The sequence below is a fragment of the Vigna angularis genome, chromosome 2 (assembly GCF_016808095.1).
Source record: "Vigna angularis cultivar LongXiaoDou No.4 chromosome 2, ASM1680809v1, whole genome shotgun sequence".
Lineage (NCBI taxonomy): Eukaryota > Viridiplantae > Streptophyta > Magnoliopsida > Fabales > Fabaceae > Vigna > Vigna angularis.
This window is the reverse complement of record NC_068971.1, coordinates 31948871-31975271: the sequence shown is the minus strand read 5'-3', so window position 1 is coordinate 31975271 and position 26401 is coordinate 31948871. Positions and strand designations below refer to the sequence as shown.

Sequence of the window (26401 nt, the reverse complement as noted above, 5' to 3'; positions counted from 1 at the left end):
CAACAAGAAGAGCATCCTAAATTGACCTTAAAACCATGAAGTAAATATTTATTTCTACATAAATGTGTAAATTGTAGAAGGAATATTTAAAGTTTTCAAAATTCATTGTGTTTTTTCAATTTAATATTATTTTAATTACTGCAAATTTTAGTTTATTCTCATAAATTAAACTTATATAATAAATATATACATTTTTTCATTAAATACCGGGAAATGACCCCGTGAATCATACGTGTATCGTATAAAATATTGACCGAGTGGTTATAAACAACCAACCGGATTTTCAGGTAATCTATTTATATCTTATTTTGTTTATATTTTATTAGGCTTATATCAGCTCAAGATCCATGAGGTAAATTATAAATACAAAGCCAAGGCCGAAAGCCAGGTAGGTGCCACTTACGCATTATTTACTCTACGTTATTCTCAAATACTCAATAGTGATAACCATTCACTAAATAATCAACTAGGAGCCGAGGCTCTTCAAATCACACGCCTAACTTGAGCATCGGAGTATCTTTTGCAGGTACATCCTCCCTCGTCAAGAAGGAGACCGATCGGTTTGTGCCAACACCGATCGGCCAATAGCAGGAGTTTGGAAGCGAGCGAGCGGTTCAGACACATTAGCAGGTTAGTCCCTCGGTCCCGCAAAATATCTACCGAGACATTTTGGCGCCCACCGTGGGGCCGAGCGTCAAACCCAATGGTGACCACGAGGAGCATGGAGGAAGAACAGAGCACCAGAAAGATGATTAGAAACCACAAGAAACCAAAACGAGCGTTCGGTCTCGACATCACTATTTCAGATCAACACCAGAAACTTTTGACAAAGTGAAAACTACACTACATGAATCATCATCTCTACGTGAGACGTCATCAACAAGATAAGTATTTTTTGAAATATGAATATTTCATAAAATATCTAATTGATAATGAATATTATAACAACTATTTTATATAGATATTTTAAATATATATAGTATAATCCATAATATATTATATGATATATGATATATGATATATTATATATAATATAGTATATAACTATAAATATAGTTATCTAATTATTTCAACCGAAACATTTTTTTGCATGATTAAAATAGTCAAAGAAATTGTTGTGTTAGAAATAACTCTATCAACAACAATATTATAAAGTCTCAAGACGGTTTTGATACCTTATTTATTATATATGTTTTTTATTCGGTGCAATTCATAAAGTATGGTAACCGAATAATTTATTATACGGTTATATACCATAATATATATCATCATGAGAATTTCAGCAAGGAAGCATCTTGAAGAAATATATATCAAAATTCACGCCATCAACTATGCAAGTGCAGACTAAGATCTTGTCATAAACGGGCTTCATGCTTAAAGTATCATGAAATTCAATTAACAAAGGGGAAGTCTCCTATTGCAAACACTGATTGCCAATTTCGTCAGCAAATGATCAAGTGCAAGACCGAGCGATAAATCCCTCTCGGGAGAGGGGTAAAGCCCTCTCAAAGCCGAACGGTAAATCCTGTTCGCTAGGAAGCACTCCTAGCTCAAAGCAGAGAGGTAAAGCCCTCTCAAAGCTGAACGGTAAAGCCCGTTCCCTAGGAAGCACTCCTAGGTCAAAGACCGAGCGGTAAATCCCTCTCAGGAGAGAGGTAAAGCCCTCTCAAAGCCGAACGGTAAATCTCGTTCGCTAGGAAGCACTCCTAGCTCAAAGTAGAGAGGTAAAGCCCTCTCAAAGCTGAACGGTAAAGCCCGTTCCCTAGGAAGCACTCCTAGGTCAAAGACCGAGCGGTAAATCCCTCTCGGGAGAGAGGTAAAGCCCTCTCAAAGCCGAACGGTAAAGCCCGTTCACTAGGAAGCACTCCTAGCTCAAAGTAGAGAGGTAAAGCCCTCTCAAAGCTGAACGGTAAAGCCCGTTCCCTAGGAAGGACTTCTAGGTCAAAATCAAAGACCGAGAGGTAAATCCCTCTCGGTTCATGTTGAAGGACAAGAGGTAAATCCCTCCCGGTTCATGTTGAAGGACGAGCGGCAAATCCCTCTCGGTTAATGTTGAAGGTCGAGCGGTAAAACGCTCTCGGTTAATGTTGAAGGTCGAGCGGTAAAACGCTCTCGGTTAATGTTGAAGGACGAGAGGTAAATCCCTCTCGGTTCATGTTGAAGGACGAGAGGTAAATCCCTCTCGGTTCATGTTGAAGGACGAGAGGTAAATCCCTCTCGGTTCATGTTGAAGGACGAGAGGTAAATCCCTCTCGGTTCATGTTGAAGGACGAGAGGTAAATCCCTCTCGGTTCATGTTGAAGGACGAGCAGTAAATCCCTCTCGGTTAATGTTGAAGGTTGAGCGGTAAAATCCTCTCGGTTCATGTTGAAGGACGAGAGGTAAATCCCTCTCGGTTCATTTTGAAGGACGAGAGGTAAATCCCTCTCGGTTAATGTTGAAGGACGAGCGGTAAATCCCTCTCGGTTAATGTTGAAGGTCGAGCGGTAAAACGCTCTCGGTTCATGTTGAAGGACGAGAGGTAAATCCCTCTCAGTTCATGTTGAAGGATGAGCGGTAAATCCCTCTTTGTTCATGTTGCAGGACGAGAGGTAAACCCCTCTCGGTTCATGTTGAAGGACGAGCGGTAAAACGCTCTCAGTTCGGCAAACACAACCTCCCTCAAACTCATAAGTTCTATAGTTAACCACGGCTAAAGCCAAATGCTTAACTCGGACTTGGGGGCATAATGTATCGTATAAAATATTGACCGAGTCGTTATAAACAACCAACCGGATTTCCAGGTAATATGTTTATATCTTATTCTGTTTATATTTTATTGGGCTTATATCAGCTCAAGATCCATGAGGTAAATTATAAATACAAAGCCAAGGCCGAAAGCCAGGTACGTGCCACTTACGCATTATATACTGTACGTTATTCTCAAATACTCAATAGTGATAACCATTCACTAAATATTCAACTAGGAGCCGAAGCTCTTCAAATCACATGCCTAACTTGAGCGTCGGAGTATCTTTTGCAGGTACATCCTCCCTCGTCAAGAAGGAGACCGATCGGTTTGTACCAACACCGATCGGCCAATAACAAAAGTTTGGAAGCGAGCGAGCGGTTCAGACACATCAGCAGGTTAGTCTCTCGATCCCGCAAAATATCTACCGAGACAATACGGATACAGAAAGTCCTAAGAATATATTTACGAAAAAAAAAGCATATTAACATATATTTTTTTATATAACATTTATATATATATATTTTTATTGGATTTAGACAAATAAATATTGATTCATTAATAAATTACACCTGTTGTAGTAAAAGTGTGTCAAAAATATCTTTTTTCTGTTTACCGCTGAAGAGTATACTGTGTTGCCACGTATGATCTGAGATAAACTCTTAAACGGCGTCAGTGAAAGAATGACGTGACGATTCACGCTGTTTCAACAAACCATGTTCTTTAGCATTGTTTATGTTTGCTACCACGCCCAAGGGCTTGAAAAGTACACAGCAAATTTCCCGGTTGGAGAAGCAGAGCATGTACAAGTTCCATTTTCACCAAATTCTTCGCATTTTTCTCTGTAGCTGGTTACAGTGTTGACCAAAAATGCAGACGCTTTGTGTTTGTGGAGATAAGCAATGGCGTTTCGACGCCGATTCATTCTTCGGCTCTCGCCTGTCGTTTCCGACTACTCATTTGTCATTTTGGCCACCCAGAAGAAGTTCAGTAGTGTCCATGGTGGTTAAGCGCAGCCCCAAGCGTCTCAAATACACCACTGGTTCTCGATTCACCAAGGTTTGTTTACGCCTCCATTAACTTTGATTGTTACTCATAAAGAGAAAATAATATAGTCCATGCATTTGCAAAGATATTTCACATTGTTATGTCATCTACTTTGTGATGGGATGACACGTTGATTTTTTTTAGAATTATCTTAAAACATCATTACAATTGTGAATTCTAATTAATTGAGACTGCAAAATCTTGACATTGGATATAACTTTAACTTTAATGTTAATGGTCGATGAACAGGAAGATGGATTGGTGTACACTGAAGCAGACCCATCTGCCTCTGATTCTTGGAAATTGGAACCGATTGTCAATCTCTTGAAACAAGGTGCGGTCGGAGTTATCCCCACTGATACCCTGTAAGTGCATCTCAAACCTCCTGGCATAATTTCCAAATTGTTTCCTTTTTTATTTGTTTAAGTAACTCAACTGCTTATTCGGTCCATTGTAGTTCATTTGACATGCATTTCATTCGCTTGTACTATTATATTTAATATGGCTTTTATGCTTTTGTTGTGGTATATTCAGCCTTCTTTTTTACCACTTTCAACTCTTTGTTTAATATAATTTGAAATATCATTTGCATAATCCTAATGCATTGGATGAACTGGTTAACGTGGAGAAAAAAAAATTAAGAAACATCACATTTGTATTGTTCTTAACGTGTGAAACGTGTATATGATGATGAAATCATTGGCTGCTGTGTGAACTCAAACGAAATGCCGGGAGACATGTCTTTTTGAATCTGAAAATGTTAATTATTAAGATTATTAGTTTTTGTTTGGAGGGGACTCGAACCGATGCCTCCCACTCTTTTCACTTTTACCCACCAGGTCAACTCTATATTCCAACCAACTATAACAAATTATCGAAGCGATTAACTAACTCTACTAGAATTGTACTTTTCTGATATGGTGTCACTAAATATGCAATACTTCGTAAATTACTTTGAATGATTTTTAGTGTCACATTAATTAGTGCCAATATTATCACTGGCTGCTAATGGAGGAATATGGACGAAAGCCAGAATTCCACCATAAAAGCACACTAGTTATCAGATTTCATTTTAAAACCAATTGGGTATTATGCGAAGTTACTCAACAAATATATGTAAGCCACCTCCTAAGAATTGAGGTAGACTATTTGGGATTTCTCCACAACCCCACTCCACAAATACTTACCAAACCAGGCAGGCCTACTAGAATAGGGTGATTACTAAGATGGATTAGAGGATTTGATACTGTATCAGATTTAATCTTAAAACGTAATGGCATTAAGCCAAATTGTCCAACAGAAATACTAGCCGCAGCCCTAGAATTGAGGCAGGTGATGTGGAATTTCCCAATAACAATGCTGTCTAAGGTGCCACCATAGCAGGCCTCCCTTCCCAAATTACTTATGATGGCTAGCAAAACAATTGCAACTCCATTCCCCTACCATTTAACTACATTGATTAGGGTTAGTTATGCAAACCTTTGCTAACATCCTAGAGGTGTGAACCAAGTTATTAAATGAATAATTGTGTTAGGTCTGCTTCGGTAATTACTTATGTTTATTTTGAGCATATGATGAGATAGTTTACTGGCTATGTTTTATTTGTGTTAACTACTCTGGGAAATTTTGGACTTTATAGAAGTGATTATGAATTTAGAAAACCAATCATAACTATATTGTGTTATCTACACTCTGCATCAGACTAAACTATGTAAAATTTACACTATGTAGGGCTAATTTAGATTATACAAAATTCTAGGTGATTGACACCAAAACCAAGGATCATTAGCAGTAAACTTACCACTTTTTTTAAAAGCAACCTATCCATTTTTGGCCAAATATAACTTAACCAATTTAAGCAGAAGTAGAGAGAGTTGGTTGTTCCTTCTGCACCCACTTCTTGAGAACTTAGAGCCATTCTCAAATAAGTCAAGGTAAGAGGATGAAAAGTCTAAAGTCATACTTTGTTTTTCCTTCTCAAATTATGCCTTTCAATCACCCTTAAACTAAACCAATCCCTTCAACAACTCAAGTTATGCAACATGAATGCTCAATCACATGCCAACTTAGTTGTGATGAAATGGGTTTATCCATGTTGAAATGTATAAATGTGTGCCTTTTAGTGTTTTAGGACTTTATAGAAGTGGTTAGAAAACCAATCACAGTTGAATTAAACTATATTGTGTGATCCTACACTACGTCAGATTTACACTATGCGGGGCTAGTTTATATTATACAAAATTCAAGCTGATTAACACCAAAGCCAAGGATAATTAGCACCTAAAATTCCACTTTTGGTAAAAGCAACCTATCTATTTTTGGCCTCTCTCTTTCCTATAGTTTAACAACAACAAAAATGTCTATTATTGACTACAATGCGAATAATAATTGAGTTTCATATTAAGGTGTTACACCTCTATTGTGGTTGGAGTTGCACCCTACTTGTTTTGGAAAATTACTCCTAGCACTCCTTGTTATATATTATTTTAATATATTGACCTGATATCAGGGTTCTTATCTATACTAATCAGTGTTTCATATTCTTAATAATTATGGCAGAAGAAAATGTGTCTACATGTCAACTATGGGTCATATGATATATAACAATCCTATTATCCATTAACATTCATTTTATTCTAATATTCTTGTAAATGAATTGGAGGTCCATATTGCCGAGCATCTCTACTTTTCTCTGTTAATGTAGGTATGCAATAGTATGTGACCTTAGAAGCCACTCTGCCATTGAACGTCTTCGTAGGTAGGTAGCTTTTTTCAAATCTTCCATTCTATTCCTAGATACTCCATTTTCCTTGTCATTAACATATGATGTAGTGTTTTGTTGCAGAATCAAGAATATAGAAGCTTCAAAGGTGAGGAGTACAGCTTGTCTTGGTCAATTGTATATTATCTTCCAACTGGCCTCCTACTTTTCACATTATGGTGCTACATGTTTGCAATCACTTTACATTTGTTTAGGTTGGATTGTGTTTGACCAAATTAGCATTGTCCTCGATGTATATCTTTTCCTGGTACTATTACTTGCAACCATTAATGTACTTGCAGCCTCTTAGCATCTTGTGTCATTCATTTCGGGACATAGACAAGTACACAGCTGGATTTCCACGTGGTGATGGTCAAGGCCATGCAAATTTATTCAAAGCTGTTAAGCATCACTTACCTGGTCCTGTAAGTGGGCTCTCTGGTTCTAATGAAAAAACATTTAATGAATTTGTGAATACTTCAATGATTTTTGGATGGGAAAGTTTAATTGGTGTAACATGCCTTTTTCTGTGGTGACTTACCGGTCTACTTTATATAATCAAGTAGGCTCTTATTTATTGCCTAGTGTTTTTTGCAAACTTGAATGATCTTGATAAGAATGGTGTATTTTATCAATATTAGATAAAGAACAAAACCCTGAAATTTAACACAAACTTCAGATTTGTTTGCTGAAAATCTTAAGGAACTAGGAGTTTTACAATTGCAGTTGTTAGGTTAAAGGATGTCTATATCAGTTCATATATCTTTAGTTGTTGTGGGTATGTATTTGAAGGCCTATGATGATTACTTCCAGATATTTTTTATGCTACTCATTCATTCTTACACAGCAGTGTGTATGCAGTATAGTTTTAGACAATTATTTATTATTTATAATTGAGTGGCAGTACACATTCATCCTAATTGCAAGCAAAGAATTACCTAAGCAATGCATAAGGTTTGGGACGTCTTCTGCCAAATATGCATCAAGAAAAAATGTGGGTGTACGTATGCCTGATGATGCCATTTGTCAAACAATACTGAAGGAGATGGATGCGCCATTGATATGTACAAGGTTTGTTTAATTGTTTGATCCGTGTTTCCTCTTTTACTTGGTAAAGAAAGATTGTTCTCTAAGAACAAGTGTTGTCATGAGGTAAAATGTGGACTGAGGCAGTCACCCAGAAATCATCACTTTGATACGGCAACATTTGACATCATTCAAGTGATATGTATACTTAAGAATAACTTAAAATTTTAATATAACAAACCATGACAAAATGACTTTTAAATGCAAACAAATCAGGACATGACATCAAAAGATAAACTAATCAAAATTGATAATGCCATACATGATAAATACAATACAATATTGCACATCCAATCCAATGCAAAATCTCTGAGAGTAAAGGGACCTAACTTGGAAATCTGTTACTTCAGTCCAAATTATATGAGGCTGTGTGAATATGAAATATGAGCATATACAATAAAAGGATAAAGTGAATTTTAGGTTCTAGATTGTAAGGCATTGATGGCTGAAAAGTTACAATGTTGTATTTGTTTGTTCTTTTCCCTTGAATACAAGTTGTATAAGTTCAGATGGTGTTAGGAGGAAAAATACACCTTTAGTTTAGACAGTTGAATTATGAGGTTTATCTATTGATTGACGAAAGTGATAGAGTAGAGACTCTGAATAATATTCTGTTTATTGCTAGAACTTATTACACTATGAAACCTATAACTGTGTCTATCTTAATAGTATCTAAAAGGGAAATAAAGCATAAGAAAATGTGGTAACCAATCCTAGGAAATAGTTAAAAAATAGCGCACTAATCCTTAAAAGTTGTCTAGTATATTGTTAGATATGATCAAGATAATAGTGGAATTTCACATTTTCTGTTACGTATCCGAGTAGGAGACGTAATTAATCACGATCACAGTAGGTAGAAAAGACAATGATTGAATGATAATGGACGAATGAATCTCTTTTATTGATGGTAATATCTGAATAAACAAAAGTAAACAAGGGTAATTGGGAGCATAACTTCCTTCATTTACTTGGGAGCATAACCTCCCTCACAGGAGCATAGCCGCCTGTCAACAAAACTCAATAATCAAAAGCATGCCCTTAACAATAGCATCTAGCTTTACTTATATTAAATATTTTCCTAGAATATAATTCTATTTACTATAATTAACTTATACTGAATATTTCCCTAGGATATAATTCTATTTACTATAATTAACTTATATTGAATATTTTCCTAGAATATATATTTATTTACTCTAATTAACTTATACTGGATATTCTCCTCGAATGTGGCTCCCTTTTACTGTAATTAGTTCCCGCCCATCCTAACCGCTGTGACAGTTAGGATGGTAATTCTTCAACCGTTCGGCTCAGGTTCTTCACTGCTTCCCACCGCTCGGCTCGATCTCTCACCATCTTCTGTTGTTCGGCTCGACTCCCCCACAGCCTACCACCTTTCGACTTGACCTTTCTCTGCTTCCCTCCTTTCGGCCTGGTCGCTCCCCGTTGTTCACCGTTCGGCCTGCTCGTTTCCCGTTGTCCACCTTTCGGCTTGATCGCTCCCAGCCTTCCACCGTTCGGCCTGGTCATTCCCCGTCTTCCACTGTTCGGTGCCCTTCTCCTTCTCTCCTATACCTTCTTCTCTCATATACCTTGTACCCTAACATATTCCAATATCCTTCCTCAACCTGTAGTTAACTTAGTTTCAAGCTTGTTGTACATAGACCCATTTAGAGAAAAATATATCAAAAAGTATAATTTCGGGTGTGCAATTATGAGACCTGGGTGATTCATTGGGAAAACCACAAACCAAATATGATTGGAAAAGCTGTGGGGCCTATATGATATGGGAAAGTAACTCAAGGAAAGTTGGAGGGCCAGGGCTTGCTAGGATGATGCCTCAATATCCTAAAATGCAAAAATCAAATTGGAGAGCACAGATCTGAGTAAAGGAGTTAATGATTCAACAAGGGAGAGAGACAATGATACCAAACAATAGTGAAAAACTTAAAAAAGGAGCCATGAACCAAAAAACTGATGAACTACGGGCAGATTTGTTGATCCGTGATAGAAAACACTAATACACTGATTTTATTATCTAAAGATCAAAGATACAAAAGGGAAATAGGAACTCTTTATAGAAAACTAGCCACATATAAAACAAACTATAGTAACTGCCTTGCAAACAGTTACACTAAACCAAAATAGAAATAGCCAGCTGTAACAACATAACCAACTAATAACATTGTCTAACCTCAATTACATCGAGTTTGCCCCTAAGAAAGGAAAATCTAATTGGAGGCAAAGTCTTGATGAGAAGATCTACCCACTGGTCTTCACCTTGAATATGTTGACAAACGCACTCTTCGTTTGTAACCTTTTCTTGAACAAAGAAAACATCCATATATTTGGTTCTAGCATGAATAACAAGATTATGAGCTAGAATAATAGCACTTAGATTGTCTGTTAAAAGAAACCTAAATTCTATATTGGATTAATCAAAAACAGACACAAATATGACTCCTCAAAGTAAGGCAGCATTTTATTGAATTGAAAATACAAAGACAATCAACAACTTCCAAGGTAAGACATTCCCTTCTACACAGGACAGACCCTATTCTACAACAAAACATTCAACAACCTCCTCCTAGACATGGCCCCTTCCTTAAAAGATAAAACCACCTAACTACTGATTAAAACTCCTCATAACTGCGGATTAAAACTCCTCCTAATTACCCTAACCAGTTCTTACTAACTTCTACGTTTTTTTCCTAAGCTAAACCATCAGGGTTCTATCAATATTTCCGCGGGTCTGAACAACCTTGTCCACAAGCTTGAAGTCAGTAAATTGGTCCTGAATCAGTCCTTCTTCCCATGTTGCACCTTCAGGACCATCCTCCTTCCATTTGATGAGAAGTTGTGGGATAATGAGTCTGTGCATGGAATGCATTCTGCGATCTAAAACTCTTAGGGGGACACAACTTGGCTCCTTATACTGCAGCTCCATTGGAAGATCCTTCTCCATTTGCAGGTTGTGATTTCCCACTGCTGGTTTAAGCTGCGAAACATGGAAAACTGGGTGTATCCTCGCTGATGTTGGCAATTGCAAGTGAAAGGCTACCAAACTTACTTGCTTGAGGACTAGGAAAGGTCCATAGTACCTAGGTGCAAGTTTAGGATGTAATCTGGCAGGCATGGACATTTGTCTGTGTGGTCTTATCTTTAAAAACACTTAATCCCTAACCTGAATTGAGGATGGCCTCCTCTTCCTCTTAGAAAATTTCACCATTTGTTCTTGGGCTCGGCTAAGGTGAAATTTCAACTGCTTGAGAGCCTCATCCCTATCCCTGAGGTCCTATGCTACAACCTCTATTGCGGTTTCTCCCGAAACAAAACGGGATAGAGTGGGTGGTGCTCTACCATATACTATTTCAAAAGGTTTGCACTTGGCTGACGCCTGAAAACTTGTATTATACCAATATTTAGCCCATGGTAGAAAGGAAATCCAAGTTTTTGGTTGTTCAGAACTAAAACATCTCAAATATGTCTCCAAAGTCCTATTCAAGACCTCAGTTTGTCGATCATATTCGGATGGTAAGTTGTACTCATCAATAATCTTGTACCCTAAAGATAAAACAATTCTTTCCAGAACAAACTCATAAAGGTAGAGTTTCTATCACTGACGATGGAGGACGAAATCTCATGTAACTTCACCACCTCCCTTACAAAGACTTCGGCTATGGACCTGGCTGAATAGGGGTGTTTTAGGGTGATAAATTGTCTATACTTGCTTAACCTATCAATCACCACTAATACCACATTATACCCATTAGATTTGGGTAGTCTCATAATAATGTCTATACTTATGTCTTCTCATATAGCATGTGCAATAGGCAATGGTTGTAGCAAACCTTTAGGTGAGGAAGCCAAGTACCTGTGTCGTTGGCACACCATACAAGAAGCTACAAAATCTGTCACATCCCTCTTCATGCCTATCCAATATAGACTTTGTGCCAACTTCCTATATGTTCTGAAAATGCCAGAATGACCACCTGTTTGTGTAACATGAAACTATGCAATTAACCTCTGAATCCACCCAAATTGGGCTGGAACCAATCTACCTTTTTAGTGCAGCCTATCATTCTCCATTGTGCAATTTGGATGAGAGCCAGGGTCTTTTTCCAAATCACTCTTGATATTTTGAGGAACTGGATCATGTTGTACTTCCCCCAACACCTCTTGAAAATCCTACTAGAATGGCCTTGAAATTCCCTTTAATTCTAATTCCTTAGTCTCTTGCTCCTCCAATTTATGTGACAGAGCATCGACCACCCTATTAGACACTCCTAATCTATATTCAATCTCAAATTCATAACCCAATAGCTTGGCCAACCAATTCTGTTGATTTTGAGTGGTAATACGTTTCTCCAACAAATATCTTAAAATTCTTTGATCCGTATGCACCACAAACCTTTTTCCCAACAAATATGGTCTCCAATGTTATATAGACAAAACTAAAGCCATTAGTTCCTTCTCATAGATAGATTTTGACAGGGAAGAATAATTTAATGCTTTGCTAAAATAAGCAACGCGCCTTCGATTCTGGGACAACACAGCCCCTATTCCTCTAACCGAAGCATCACGCTCCACATGAAAAGTTTCGGAAAAACCTGATAATGCCAAAATCGGGGCAGTGGTAATGCCAAAATCGGGTTGCCATGCCTTTGGAAGTTCATTCAAACTGTCCCTTTCGCAAAAGATCTATCAGGGGTCTAGCGATCTTCACACAGTCCTTGATAAACCTCCTATAGTGTCCCATAAGCCCAAGGAATCCCCTAAGAGTTTTGATACTATGCGGTTCTGGCCATTCTCATACAGCCTCAACCTTTTCCAGATCAATCTCCATCTCTTTTCTCGAAATGACATGTCCCAAGTACCGAATTTGTTTTTTTCCAAACTCACTTCTTGTTGGCGAAAAGGTATTGCTGCCATAATGTTTGAAGGACTTGCTTGAGATGTTCCTTATGTTGCTCCCATGATTTGCTATAAATTAAGATATCATCAAAGAAAACTAACAGATTTCCTCAAAAATTGCTTGAATACCGTATTCATCACACACTGAAATGATGCGGGGGCTTTGGATAATCCAAAAGGCATCACCAAAAATTCATAATGCCCTTGGTGTGTGTGAAAAGTTGTCTTTGGAATGTCTCCTTCCTCCATTCTGATTTGGTGGTAACCAGCCCTCAAATCCACTTTGGAAAAATAACTAGCCCCATTTAATTCATCCAACAACTCCTCTATTACTAGAATGAGGAATTTGTTTGGTATAATCAATAAAAAACCTCCAACTTCCATCTCTCTTCTTTATTAGAATAATTAGACTTGAATATGGGCTATTACTCGGTCTTATTATTCCTGAACCCAACATTTTTGCTACTTGCTTTTCAATCTTTGTCTTAGCAAATGAGGATATCTATAAGGCCTCACATTAACAGGATCCACGCCCATTTTGATAGGGATTTGGTGGTTCATTTGTCTGTTGGGAGGTAACCCCTTTGGTTCTTGAAAAATTTGCTCAAAACCTCCTAGAATTTCGTCTAACTCTGCTTGTTGTTCTGGGGTTAATTGTTTGTTTTCATTCACCCTCCCTTCCAGTTCAGCACTGCCCATGCTCCACACCAAAGACACCACTTCAATCTCAATCTCCTTTAATAAAGCTTCAGGTGATATGACTCTTTTAGTTAAGGTGGGATCTCCTTTTATGGTCACCTCCCTCTCTCCTTGGTTGAAACTCAATCAGATTCTTCCAATTTATCTTAACCTCTCCTAGGGTAGCCAACCACGACACTCCCAAAATGAGGTATACCCCACCTTACTGAGTCAATACAGATTCACCCCAAAAATCTCAATAGTTGAAAAGAATCAGTGTTCTATGACAAGAAGCAAGAAAATCCTCTCAATGAAGTCAAAATTCAAATATTGATTATCAAAAGCTTTAGGTTCTAGATACCATGTTGAACATAGTAAAACTAAGTATATGACTAATCTCCCTCTTTTCTAAAACACACATAGGATAATATATTTATAATGAAGAATGATACAAGTATATATGGCAACCAAACATAAATATGGTAAATAGAAAATATTGTTAAAAACAATATCAACAATATCTACCAATATCAAACAATAGCAAAAGTCTATGTTTCCCTAATTAACATAAAACAACATATATTTAATACAGAAGTTTATCAAAATATGTACATAGTCTATCAACATCAATTGGCTACAAAGCATTTTAGTGAGGGTAAATGAATACTTCCACCTCACCTAATGTGGCCACATCTCTAACCTTTTAGCCTCTGGCATCCTAGTAGGAGGTCTACTATGACTCTATATCACAGCTCCCAGGCAGTATATTGTTGTGTAGATCTCATTGATTAGATGTTGGAGATCTCACATTGATTAGAGATGTGATAATATATTAGTATATAAATAAGTGTAGATCTCATTTTACAAGTTGATTTTTTGAAGTTAAGTGAAATATAAAATCCACTTTTTAAGATTTGTTAGGTATATTCCGTCACCTGCTATCAGGCCACTTACAAATATCTATCTCTCACACACAATATGTCTAGTGCTAGTTTATTTTTCGTTTGGAAGTCAGCATGCCTGTACCCAAAAAATAATATTGTTTTCATGTCATTTTTTTGTTAAACATGATTCTAGTACAAGTAATGATCATGTAACTCTAGTGTTGGACTGGAAATTTTTAAATTTTACTAAAACTTTCTTTTGAGATGAAGCTTTCCAAACACAATTGCCACTTCAAACTTAAGTTTAACCAAAATCAAAGATCATAAAAAATTGAGTTTGTATACGGTCACCCAAACACATACTTAATGAGTGCTTATGCACTACTACTAACTACAGCCTCACCTCCCCTGATACCTCCCCCCGAAGTTGTGTTAATATATGGAGAATTATAGTTTATACTTGTACCTTAGCAGTCCTTTGACATTTTTCTTCTTTCTTTTAGCATCAAGTTCCAGAAGGAAGATGAATGGATGGTTGACCCAGTTATAATAGCTGATACATATGGACCAGAGGTATCACTCTTTCTATTTATTAAGGGTTAATGAATTTTGTCAGGATAAATAACCATGGAAATAATTATTTTGACCCCTATTCTAAAGAAAAAGGGAAATATTATTGGCATTTGTGCTTGATAGAAATAGATCACATCATGTACATAGTACACTATATTTGTATAGTCGTCTTTCTCTGGAGAACCTTATTAGTATCTGACTGCACACATGCTTTGCATTCTATTTATTATATAAGACTATTTTGGTATGCTTGGCTCCACAAACCCAAAGGTTTCAAAGGTTCGCATATTTGCTACTATAAGTTTTTATAGCCTTTGTTCTGTTATATCTTTCACCCAGAAAGCAGAGAAGGCAAATTTTAAAAGGAGAAAAGAGAAGCTTATAACACCTTTTTTAAGGTGGTTAATTTTCTCGTAATACTTCTGTTTTGGTTGTTCAGGGTCTTGATTTTGTTGTTGATGGTGGTGTAAGAGTGGCCGACCCATCCACGGTTGTTGACATGACAAAAATGCCTCCCAAAGTACTACGACAGGGAAAGGTAGTAAGCCGTCAATTTGCATGTTCTCACTTTTTGATAGATGAAGTACTAATTTTACTGAGCATCTGAAGAATGTGATGCCACTACTCTTTTACTAATAATAAGAGTCTTAAGAAACACTAGCTAAGAAATGTTAAACACATTTTGTGTTTTAAATATGAGAAAATGTTTCTTCTTTTCATTAAATACTTGTGTATACACTTCAAATATTTGATGTTCAGGGTCCTATTTTACATTGGATGGAATTTGAAGATGATCAGAAAACTGAGATCGATAAGGATCTCATCCCTGCCGGCATTTGAAAGAAATCATCCTCTCCATTGAAGATTTAGCATTCCGAAACCAGTTCAATACTCTTACCGACTTTGCTTCAAGCTCTCGTAGAATTGGACTCATTTTTCTTTTATGGGGGAGGGGCAAAATAGGAAGAGAAGAAAATGTATAAACACGTGAACAAACGTGAGAATGTAAAGGAGATAATTTCATGTAAATAAAAGTTCATATTCGCCAACCTAATAATGAATTTCCATAATTGTATATCTGATTTACTAAGTACTTCAATGGTAAGAAAAAGCAAATTTCTTTATAAATCAGAACTAATATATGTACAAGGTAAAAAATAATGTTCCAAATGTTGGAATGAGAAGATTTTTACTAATTAATGTATGCGTTAAATTAATTTTAGTTAATGAAAAAAATTATTTATTGTATTTTATTAACTGCCTTTGACGAAGATGTAATGTACTTTTATTACTAGATGTTATGAAGAAGGAAACAAAAGACTGCCATTTTTGTCTTATACAATGAAGTAGAAACAATGGTGTTGGCTCGATACTGAACGTATAAGCTCCTAACAATAGCTTCTTGCACCCTTATGCTATATGAACTCCATTATTGTCTATAGTCTAAAATACAATAGCTTCATGCACCCTTATGCTATATGAACTCCATTATTGTCTATAGTCTAAAATACTATCAATCTATAAGGTTTTCAGCACATCTTCCTCTTCTCTCTTCAAAACAGTCTCTCTATCTCTCACTTTTTTGTTTTAGATATAGGTTACAATTATTAACTCTAGTTTTCCTTTCTCTTTTTTATCTTTACTTATTCTATATTTATCTTTTTAATTAAAATAATATCAACAACCACTAAATCTTTTAATTTCATATTTATTTTCCTTTCTTTATTTTCTACATCCCTATAACTTAATTTCTACACTAATTAATGAGGGTAAAATGACATTTTTTTGTCTCTGGACCCAAAATACAAATTAAAATTCAAAAGTTTACTTTAGCTCTCTTTCTTTCAAGAATTTGGCCCACACTTATTCAATTTTAAATCATCTTTCTACCCTCAATTCAACACATCATATTAATAACAACACACTATACAAATCATTCAAATAACAATATACCAATAATATGTTCCATATAATCAATAATAACCTTAAATAATAAACATAATAATTATAATTTTAAAAAACATCTAATTATCAAACACCAATTATCAAACAATAATGTCTAAGTCTCATAACCACATTATTCCCTAATTATCACATTTTCCTAGGGTCTTACATGGAAAATCACTTTAGCAAAAGTTCCCCACTAGGAAAATTACACATGACCGTTACCTTTGTAAGAAAACTTTCGACTAAGAGCTTGCCATATGGAAAGTTATTTTAGCAAAAGTTCCTCACTAGAAAAATGACAGACAGTCATTACCTTTATAAGAAAACTCTCCACTAAGAGCTTGTAATGTGGAAAGTTACTTTAGCAAAAGTTCCCCACTAGGAAAATGACACATAACCACTACATTTGTAAGAAAAAAAATTCCACTAAGAGGTTGTCATGTGGCCACCATGTCTCATGTGGCCATCATGTCTCATGTGGGACACCCTTCACCAAGTTAGGGTTACAAAACTAATCACCCAAGATTAGCTTAAGCTAGGCATAAATATTACCCTACAACTTAAGCAAGATTATTTAAAAGCCATACACTACTTGGCTCTTAAAACAAGGTCTAACAAAAAATCTTACCCTACTTGACCCTTAATACAAGGTCTAAATACTCTTAATCTACTAGAGGTGTTTCATGATGGTTTAAGAAAAAGAGTTTTATTTCACTTTTGCATAAATGACTTTAGCTCTTCTTGAATATGTTCGGGTCATGATTAAGGGATATGTCGTCATAGTAATATGTTAGTCAACTATTTTATTTTCCTATTCTTAATATCTATCAGTTTTTCCTCTTCTTAATATCTATCAGTTGATAATTTGTCTTATGTCATTATTTTATTCGTGTTTAATATTAAACGTTAGCTACAGTTACATATTGTTAAGTTGCGATTTTTACTTTTGAATATTTTAAAAATTTATTTATTTTTTATGTTTTTTTATTACTTTTTAATCTTAATAACTAACCACCTACTTATAAATGGGGTAATGTTGAAAAGAAGTAAAACATTTACTTTAATTTTTAGATTATTTATATCCTATGAATTCTATCTTTTTGATATACAAAAGCATAATTTAAAAAAAAAAGAATCATAACAAATTAAATATTGTTATTGAATATATTATTTGACAAAGTTTACTAACTTTTAAGAGATAAAACTTTTCCTTATTATAATTTGACTTAAAAGTTAAAAAGTTCAATAAACTAGAAGTTTGAAATTTAAAAATGCAAAATCCGATCTAAGCCATAAAATAGTAGTTTAGTTGAGTTCAAATTTTCTTTTATGTTAAAACCAAATCAAACTAATTATTATGTTTGGTTAAGAAGTGCTTTAAGAAAGTAATCTAACCAAATCTCATTGCCGATACCTATCGCTGACATGCGACATTATTTTGAGCAGTGATGTCCGAGTTATATGTGCCGCCGTAAAATCTGTTAGAAATATGGGTAATTAGATTGCCCGAAATTAGAATAGCTGTTATTTATAGGTGTTTCTGTAGTATTTAGGGATGATATCACCATCAATGAAAGACAGAAAAAGCAGAAATGTCGACACATGTGACTCATTTAAATTGATTAGAAGCAAGTTAAGGTCACTGAAACTAAAGAAGAAACTATACAAATAGTGATTCTCTAAACAAAACAGCAATTTGAAGTGATGTGCATTGTCCAAAATCTTCTCAAATAGGATGTGGTGTTAAATTGCTAACAGTTATATGACCCCTTTGGGCATTAGTGTTAGTAATATCTTCGCTTTGGATTACCCAAAGAGATTTCACCTGATGAATGTTGTTCACCTGAAGTGTAGCTGGTGCTTGCTTCATCAACCCTGGTATCCCCAGAGAAGCTAGCTTTTGCAAGCTCCCTTAACATCTTTAGCTCTTTTCTAAGCCCAGCCTTGTGCCCCTTTAGCCACTTACCTTCCACTTCAATATGAGAGGTTGCACCTATCTCTAAGGTTGTAGGATTTGTTCTTTCAATGACATTGTGGCTGGGTGTGCTTGGACTTTGCAAAGGGACTACAGTAGCAGTCATGGCACTAATTGGATCCATATATCCATTTCTGTTTCTTCTCTCAAATTCTGTGCCTGAACCTATAGGATTGACTGAACGCTGGTCTGTTTCTGGTTGGGAGAATGTGGATACAACACTAGACCAATGCTTGCTTGGAAGAAAAGGCAGGATGAGTCCCTTGGCTGCAAACTTTAATCCATGTCTCAAAGTGTTATTCTGAGATTTTGAGAGTTTCAATAGGGTATTTACCATAGCATACCATTGGTTGGTGAGCTGAGCAATGAAGGTAAACAGCAGAAGAAACAGAATGACCAATTCCGAAGTTTTGGCTTCAACTGAATTTGAACCATTCTGTAGGATTAAAATAGCAAACACACCTACCTCACACAAGAGAGAAATACTTTCCACAACCTGTACACTTCTACTGATATATGGTTTGGTGGTAAACAGATAAATGAATTGTATTGATGTGATTATCAAAGCGAAAAGGCTTTTATTTGAATTTTCTGAAGGGTAAGCTACTGATATTATTCCCAAACCAACTCTTCTTAGTAAGTCAAGGATGATATAGGATGCTCTCATGCAGCCCAGTATCCTCTTGAATTCAGAGATTTTGATTTCCTCATTGCTGTCTTCTGAACTCACTGTCTTCGTTCTTGTGATATCACTTTGGCCACTTTCAGTCCACTTGGTTAGGCTATTTGATTCATTTTGATGGCCTAAAATGAATACTGGAGGACCCTTCCAATCATCAAATAGAATTCCAAAGCGTGAAAGGAAAGAGGAAGGTAATCCATTCCTGTCAAACCATTTGCCAGTAGCAGGCCTCCCACTAAAAAAGAACAACAATTTTCTGTGCCATTTTTCTTCATTTGTTACTTCATTGCATTCATTGTATTGGGCAAAACTTCCAGAGTAGATTGCAATAATAAGAAATAGAAATACTGAAGAGATGAATGCTACAGGGACTGCTAGCAACAACACCCCAGTAATGATTCCCCCTGTTGTGCCACCTGCATATAAATGTAGTCTCAAGGGATGAAATAAGTTTACACATGAATATATACTCCTATTAAAAGTTTTAATCTTGTAATTTAGATGACTGGAATAGACAATGTTATAACAAGTTGCTTACCTTTTATTACAAATGTTGATGCCTGAGAAAGACAAGGTAGCATGAGAATCAGAAGAAATAGCTGAAACCTGGGGACTGCTAACCTGCCTTGAGGTGGTCTCCCTGTCCTTTGTCTTAAGAAGAATAAAATGAACACATGAACTAAAAGTAAACATCCTCCTCCTACACCAAGCCAGAATAAGTTCATTTCCATGTCCTGCCACCTGTTTATAAGAAAAGAGATCTCAAATGTTCTTAAAAATCCTGCAAATTCCAAAACTTATTTTTCCTGTCAGTGATGAACACAATCATTGAGTCCAAGTCCTTTATAAGTGACCATGTTCGGTGTGTGAGTGAATGTCAGCCTAATAATGTTTAAACATAAAAAGATTGTGAGGATAACTACCCTTTGTAACTCTCCATTCCTTTGATGATGTTGCTAGCAGACAATGGTTCTCCTCTCTACAAGGCAGTTGAATCAGTTGCAAGCAAGTGTCTATTCACATACTTCTTTTAAAGTTGATGTTAAACTCACCAAGAAATAAGTGAAATATTCGACTGAATTGAGAGGTAGACCATACAGTGTACTTGTCTTACTTATATCGTGCTGATTATGAAGCCGACCATATATCGTGGTATTTTCAGATTGAAATGATAGCTTGTGATCAACATAAGACAAGTTCATTAAGTCACTATGTTTTTTATCTTTGTTGTAAGAATGTTCTCCTGAAGACAGGCCAATGCTTCTCCCTTCAAGTTTCTCTCTTTCACAGACAGAAAACCAAGTGTCATAATTTTTCCAGGGAAGCTTGTGATGAGGTATAAGCCACCACAGATTTCTTGTTGTCTCAGAGTATTTGATATACTGATTTGTTGAAAACCAACTTGTGAGGGCAAAGACTTGCAGGTGGCCAACCATTCCCTGAAAAAGGTTCCAAATGTTTAAGATAGCCCTTGCAAATAGATGGAGTATGCGTTACAAAAACTCTAAGGAATTGAAAAAAGAATTGTTTGTTATAGTACCATACATTAGTTTCTTTACTTACTTGTAGGTTAATGGATGGATTGGAAACAGGACTGCTTGGACCTCCCAAAGCAAGAATGCTTAAAGCTTCTAAATTTGCTGAGGAAAGTGAAAGCATAGCAGCTACCAACGATGTTGCTATTGTTCCAGCATTGATAAAAGAGTACAGTGCAATGGATATTGCAGGGGTGGAATCTAAAGATACGATATTAGAGTTTGAGTAAAAAACACAGCGAACAAGCATAAGTCTATGCACGTTCACTCTAATAATATTCTGAAATTCTGCTTTATTATCATAATTTTCATGCTTAAATTTGGTCAGTCGAAAAGGAGGAAAAGGGGGGGAAAGTTGAATAATATATGATCTGATTATATGAAATGTGTATTAGATACAAACAAATAGCATGTATTTCTGCTATTAACTTAGGTAAATACGAATTTTACTTAAGTTTTGAATCGATTCTCACTGGTTTTGAATTAGTAAATATATTGGTTTAAATAGGCTAGACAAGTGACAGTTCACTGATTCTCAGTATCATTCATTGATGCTTTGGTAAACAATTCACATTTGATTTTTGAATAATAAAAAGGGAAGTATAATATAATAGCCATTTATCATAAGAAATAAATAGAAGGAAAAAGAGATATTCATACAATGCTTGATATCAAGCTGGTTAGATGCCAAATTTTCATTTCCTGAAATATCAGTTACCTTCCCTGCAGGAATGGTAACTGACACCTCCTTTGTCACTGCCTGGACACTCAATGAGTATAAAGCCCTTGATAGTTCCTTAAACCTGCATGAAACAAACAAAGTTTAGATGTTTTACATTACTTAAACCATTAATGAAATATAATGTTAATAAACTTTATGTGTTGAGACATTATGCAAAGACAGTAATATAATGTTCATAACTGGACTTTATGTGTTGACCCATTATGCAAAAACTATCTGTAGTCAATACTATGCTTATTGTTAGTTTGCTACACCTGCCTTGTCAATCTTCCCCCAGAGATTTCTACAGTAGATGCCCCAAAATCAAATACTGGTTTTGTGAACTCAGCAATTATGTTGATGTTGAAATCCTTTGTTTCAGTGAGAGAGCTAGTCCTTAGTACCACCTTGGGTTTCATGGAATCTACAGAGAATATTAGGATTTGGTTTAAAGTTTAAGTTATTAAGAGAAATAATTATTGATAGGGTAAGTACAGATTATAACATACCATAAAGGAATGTAATAGGAGCAACAGGAGAGAGAGGAGTGCCTGTCCTGCCAAGTATGGATGCAGCTTGTAATTCAACTGTGACAATCTCAGTTCTTGACGTGTTCTTGAGCTACAAAACGAGGCTAATTAATAAAAAGGAATGAAATATTAAGAATTTTTCAATTCCTATTCTAATTTTGTTGGCATATGACTTCTACCAGTGTTCATGGTAAGAAAACTGCTTAAGTATATGAAACAACACTTTCTCTCTTACTTCAAAACTAAATCTGCGGGCTCCATTGCTTCTACCATGGAGAGGAGTTAAAACACCAGAGTTAACATGTAGTGCATTTAGAATTTGTTTAGTTGAGTTTCTTATAGGAATGCTGAAGTCCAAGAAAATTATCAGGTCTTCTGGTTTGCTTGTTGCAACTACTGTTCTTGGGATACCGTTAATTTTCAACTCATAAGATGGAACAGATGTCCAAAAGTCCACCATCACCGGTCTTCTATCTAAGACAAACCATTTGAAAGTATGAGTGCCCTTAAAAATATTCTTTTGTTCATAACAGATTTGAAAATGGCAATCAGAACCTCACCAAAATGAATAGTCAAAGTAGAATCATTGGTCCTTGTGAACCGATTTCCAGCCTGGTCAGTGCAAGTATTCTCCGCCATTGTGATTACTACACGCCCATAAGTAACTTTTGAGGAGATAATCACTTCAAGGCTGTATTTGGTTCCTGATCTAATAGTTTGTAAAGAAGATGCATCCACTTGGGCAGGACCAGCTACCATAATCTTGCATGTTAAACCACAGTGAAAATGTTGTCAACGTTTTCAAGGAAAATTACATAGCAAATCATAGATACTTTTAACACAATGTTCATCATTAGAAACCAACTTACATCACAGTTTGATGAGTTCATGCAATGAAATCCTCCTAGTCCAGTGCACGGTTCACTGAACGTGACATCAATTGCTATCCTTTGTCCATTTGTATGGGTCTGTTTACTAGTAATGGCAGCAGTTGGGGGTATTGTGTCTGTCCAGTGAAAAGAAAATCATTACCAAAACCCCAAAAGGATTTACTGAAGTTTAGTATCATTACCAGAGAATCAGACTTAATGGGATGATAAGGAAGGAAAGAAATTGAGCTCACCAATGAACCATGAGTAAAGTGATGAATTTCTTTCTCCTTTGTTTGTACTGACATTGAGAAGAAAGCTATGCTCATGATTTAGAGTTAAGTTGGTTAGCAAAATGCCATTATCCTGGCAAGGGTAAACTTTGCCATCAAGCTGTCAAGCAAAATGGACTGAACATCAACAAACTCATTTCACACTTCAGTAGCAAATAAAAGTACACATTTCATAGCCAAATCATTGACAATACATGGATCAAAACAAAATGTGTTACTAGTGTACTATAGTAAACCATGTCCATGCAAACCATTCACTCCCAGATAAACTTACAAAGGAATGTAAAAATGGTGAAGAGGAATTTCATACCTCACATGAAAATGAGCAGGTGTTTCTCTTACATGCATTGGAACCATCCAACCCCTCAACCAGATACTGAAAAACTGCATTGGGAGACCTAGACCGAGGTGGAGGAACACGCTCGAAATAAACCAGAAGTGTTGATTCAGCAGAGATAAAGAAGACACCGACCATCATCAATGCAACACAAGCACAAAGCTTAAGAGAGTTGAGTGTAGCCATAGTACAAGGTGATGTTAGCATAACATTGAAAGAGAAAATAATGAGAAGAAAAGCATAAAGAGGAGGAGTTGAGGGTGTAGGTAAGACAACATAATGCAGTTGGTTGCACATTTAATCATCGAACGTTCATCGCTGCTATAAATGGAAGAGACATCAGTAAAAGCAATAGACAACTACCTCAACTATTTACTGTCACCCTCATAACTGCTTTTCTCAATACCTCACATACCACAATAAGGCCTTTTGTTTTTCAGACTATAACCACACATTTTCTCCTTAATTTTTGCCAGACAATAAAAATTGGATTAATTGAAATAGACATCCAATCATAAATTGTTGCAGATTCCTAAAACATATTCCTAGGTCTCAGAATTTCAGATTTAAAGTGTTTACACATATATTGAGGATAATAATAAATATACATTCAATAAGTTATTTACTTCATTTAATAATACTTTTCTAAAATATCCAAAAATCTAAAGTTTGGTTATACGTATAAGTTTTTTTTTTGTTTTACGAGAATCACAAATATTAGTAAAAATTTATATAAGTAATTGATTTCTTTACGTGAAGGATCAAATATTATATTATATATATCTTAATTATGTTTTCAATTTTCGGTAAATTTCAAAACTTTTAATTGAGTCCTTAATAAATTTTTTTAGTTTATTGTGTATGTTATAAATTTATATTTTTTAAATTAAAATTTTCTTTTAACTGAGAAATGCAGTTGTTAAGAAACTGAAGTGGTTGTTACATTTTCATGTTATATTGTTAAGTGATCGTCACATGTTATTTTATTGTTTTGTTATTTTATTGTTTTATTATTTTAAAATTTTATAATTTATAATTTTTTATTTTATAATTTTATAATGTTATAATTTTATAATCTCAATTTCATACAAGTTTCCAAATTTAGGATTTTAAAACATAATTAAACCCACATATATTTATATAACTATGTCGAAATAGTCTTATTATCTCAATAAATATACCCTTTAACATTGATCGACAAAAAGCAAATATAAACAATTAAAGGACACAGTACACTTCACATTCTTGAGATAATTTATGTGAGAGCAACAAATATGTTATAGGAAAAATTTATTACTTCATTCTATTTATATATATTATATATAGAAAAAAATGTGACAAAATATCAAATATTTATAATATTTTAATTTTGATTTTTAAATCTAAATAATAAATATATATGTTTTTAACTTTTTATAAATGATATTTCTGGACAGATTTCATAAATAGAAATTTAAATAGAAAAAATATTAAGTAAATATTTTCAACATTTTTTCCTGTTTTATTTTAATTCAAAATTTAAAATTTGATTATCCTTCTTTCTCTCCTTTCTTTTTTTCTTATAAGTTATGTTTTTTTCTTTCTTCCATAAGGTCACATTTTTATTCAATTTAATATTTTTCAATGTTTCTTGTATTAAGCTCATTATATTTATCACTATGCATTATACGACCGTAGTAACTGTAATACCCAAGAAAGTAAGGATTTTAAAAATAAAGTTTTATTAAGAATTGAGTATTTTTCTTTTTAAGTTTATATATCTAACAAGGTGTTGTGTGTGTTCATCTTTGTTAAAATATAATTATGTTATTTTCTTGATGTTATTTTAATAAAGTGGTATGATGATCATATATAATATGTTGGGTTTGTTTGGGTTGTAATCTGTAAAATGATGAGTTTTGGATTATTTAAGTGATATAATTTATGTATTAGGGTTTGTTCATAAGAGTATGTGAGGCTTGAATGCATGCATTATGTGTTGGGTTCCCTCGTGGTCTAGGGTTGATGTATGTGTGCTTTGAACACTTGAATTCTATCTAGGAGGTGTTTTGATTCGACAATAATCGATTATCACTAGTTATAATCGATAATTGATTACATGTGCATTGGTTGTGAGTTCTATCTCGAGAGTAATTGATTATCTGGGATGATAATCGATTATCCTTTCATATGTGATGAATATGGAAATTTAAAGTGTTAGAACCACTAGAATAATCGATTATATCATAATGTATATGGTGTAACTATGAACTTCTCGAGAATAATCGATTATCACTTATGATAATCGATTATCTCAATGTATTTTTGTTTAAAATGGTGAATTAGATGAAGAATGCATGTAGACCAAGCTTAAGGAGTTGTAGAACATGGTGATAATCAGAGAATGAGATTAATAGTTATGTTTAGGGTCAGTTTTGACTTGTGTTTGAGATTGGAGCATGAGTGAGTGTTGGGATGTACTTGAGTGTGTGGTTGATGAGCATAAGAGTGGAGGAAAGGTCTACTTCTTGTACCTAGCAAATCCTAAGATTATCTACGAATATGAGTGACTCCCTTTGGCATTGGTTGTTGAAAAGGGAGGGATCTTTTCTTTGGCAAATAGTCATGGAAAAGATAATGGTGTTTGAGTATTGAACCTTCCTTGTGTGGGAGTGATGGTGTTTTCCTTATCCTTGTGTGGTAGGAGGCATGTTCCTTAGCTAGATTGCAGGGCTACTCGAGCATATCTGTAGGGGGTTATAGATGGTTTGTAGGAGCAACTACAAACTGGTGAGATAGGATACAAGAGTGTCACTGATTCTTTTCACTATGGTGTTTATGGTATTGTGGTGCTCATAATGG

At 35.1% G+C, this 26401-nt stretch overlaps 2 protein-coding genes across 4 annotated transcripts; one reads left to right on the top strand and one right to left on the bottom strand.

Annotated features, from left to right (window-relative positions):
* Positions 1-3423: 3423 nt before the first annotated feature.
* Positions 3424-15718, top strand: LOC108329343 (hypothetical protein). Of its 2 annotated transcripts, none has more exons than XM_017563514.2 (9): positions 3424-3787; positions 4025-4140; positions 6480-6533; positions 6621-6645; positions 6839-6961; positions 7441-7607; positions 14602-14671; positions 15111-15209; positions 15431-15718. In XM_017563514.2, exons 1-9 carry the CDS (start codon positions 3599-3601, stop codon positions 15509-15511), a joined length of 924 nt encoding a protein of 307 aa, XP_017419003.1. In that variant the 5' UTR covers positions 3424-3598; the 3' UTR covers positions 15512-15718. The 2 variants fall into 2 exon arrangements, with proteins under 2 accessions (XP_017419003.1, XP_052728889.1); XM_052872929.1 differs by having other exon boundaries at positions 3425-3787; positions 6752-6961.
* Positions 15719-18261: 2543 nt separating this feature from the next.
* LOC108326795 (uncharacterized) lies at positions 18262-23839 on the bottom strand. Of its 2 annotated transcripts, XM_017560359.1 has the most exons (13): positions 23534-23839; positions 23185-23323; positions 22931-23067; positions 22622-22823; positions 22297-22535; positions 22041-22152; positions 21811-21955; positions 21471-21613; positions 20839-21011; positions 20328-20714; positions 20199-20254; positions 19814-20016; positions 18262-19691 (listed from the first exon to the last, which is right to left on the bottom strand). In XM_017560359.1, exons 1-13 carry the CDS (start codon positions 23765-23767, stop codon positions 18403-18405), a joined length of 3459 nt encoding a protein of 1152 aa, XP_017415848.1. In that variant the 5' UTR covers positions 23768-23839; the 3' UTR covers positions 18262-18402. The 2 variants fall into 2 exon arrangements, with proteins under 2 accessions (XP_017415848.1, XP_017415849.1); XM_017560360.2 differs by lacking the exons at positions 23185-23323; positions 23534-23839 and having other exon boundaries at positions 22622-22813; positions 22931-23017.
* Positions 23840-26401: the final 2562 nt, after the last annotated feature.

Coding starts and splice junctions, on each gene's coding strand:
- LOC108329343 (XM_052872929.1), top strand. CDS start 3,599: ATGCAGACGCTTTGTGTTTGTGGAGATAAGCAATGGCGTTTCGACGCC. Junction 7,608..14,601: donor GCGCCATTGATATGTACAAG/GTTTGTTTAATT, acceptor TCTTTCTTTTAG/CATCAAGTTCCAGAAGGAAG. Junction 15,210..15,430: donor AAGTACTACGACAGGGAAAG/GTAGTAAGCCGT, acceptor TTTGATGTTCAG/GGTCCTATTTTACATTGGAT.
- LOC108326795 (XM_017560359.1), bottom strand. CDS start 23,767: ATGCTAACATCACCTTGTACTATGGCTACACTCAACTCTCTTAAGCTT. Junction 23,068..23,184: donor ACTTTACTCATGGTTCATTG/GTGAGCTCAATT, acceptor TTCACTGGACAG/ACACAATACCCCCAACTGCT. Junction 20,715..20,838: donor ATCCATCCATTAACCTACAA/GTAAGTAAAGAA, acceptor AACCTTTTTCAG/GGAATGGTTGGCCACCTGCA.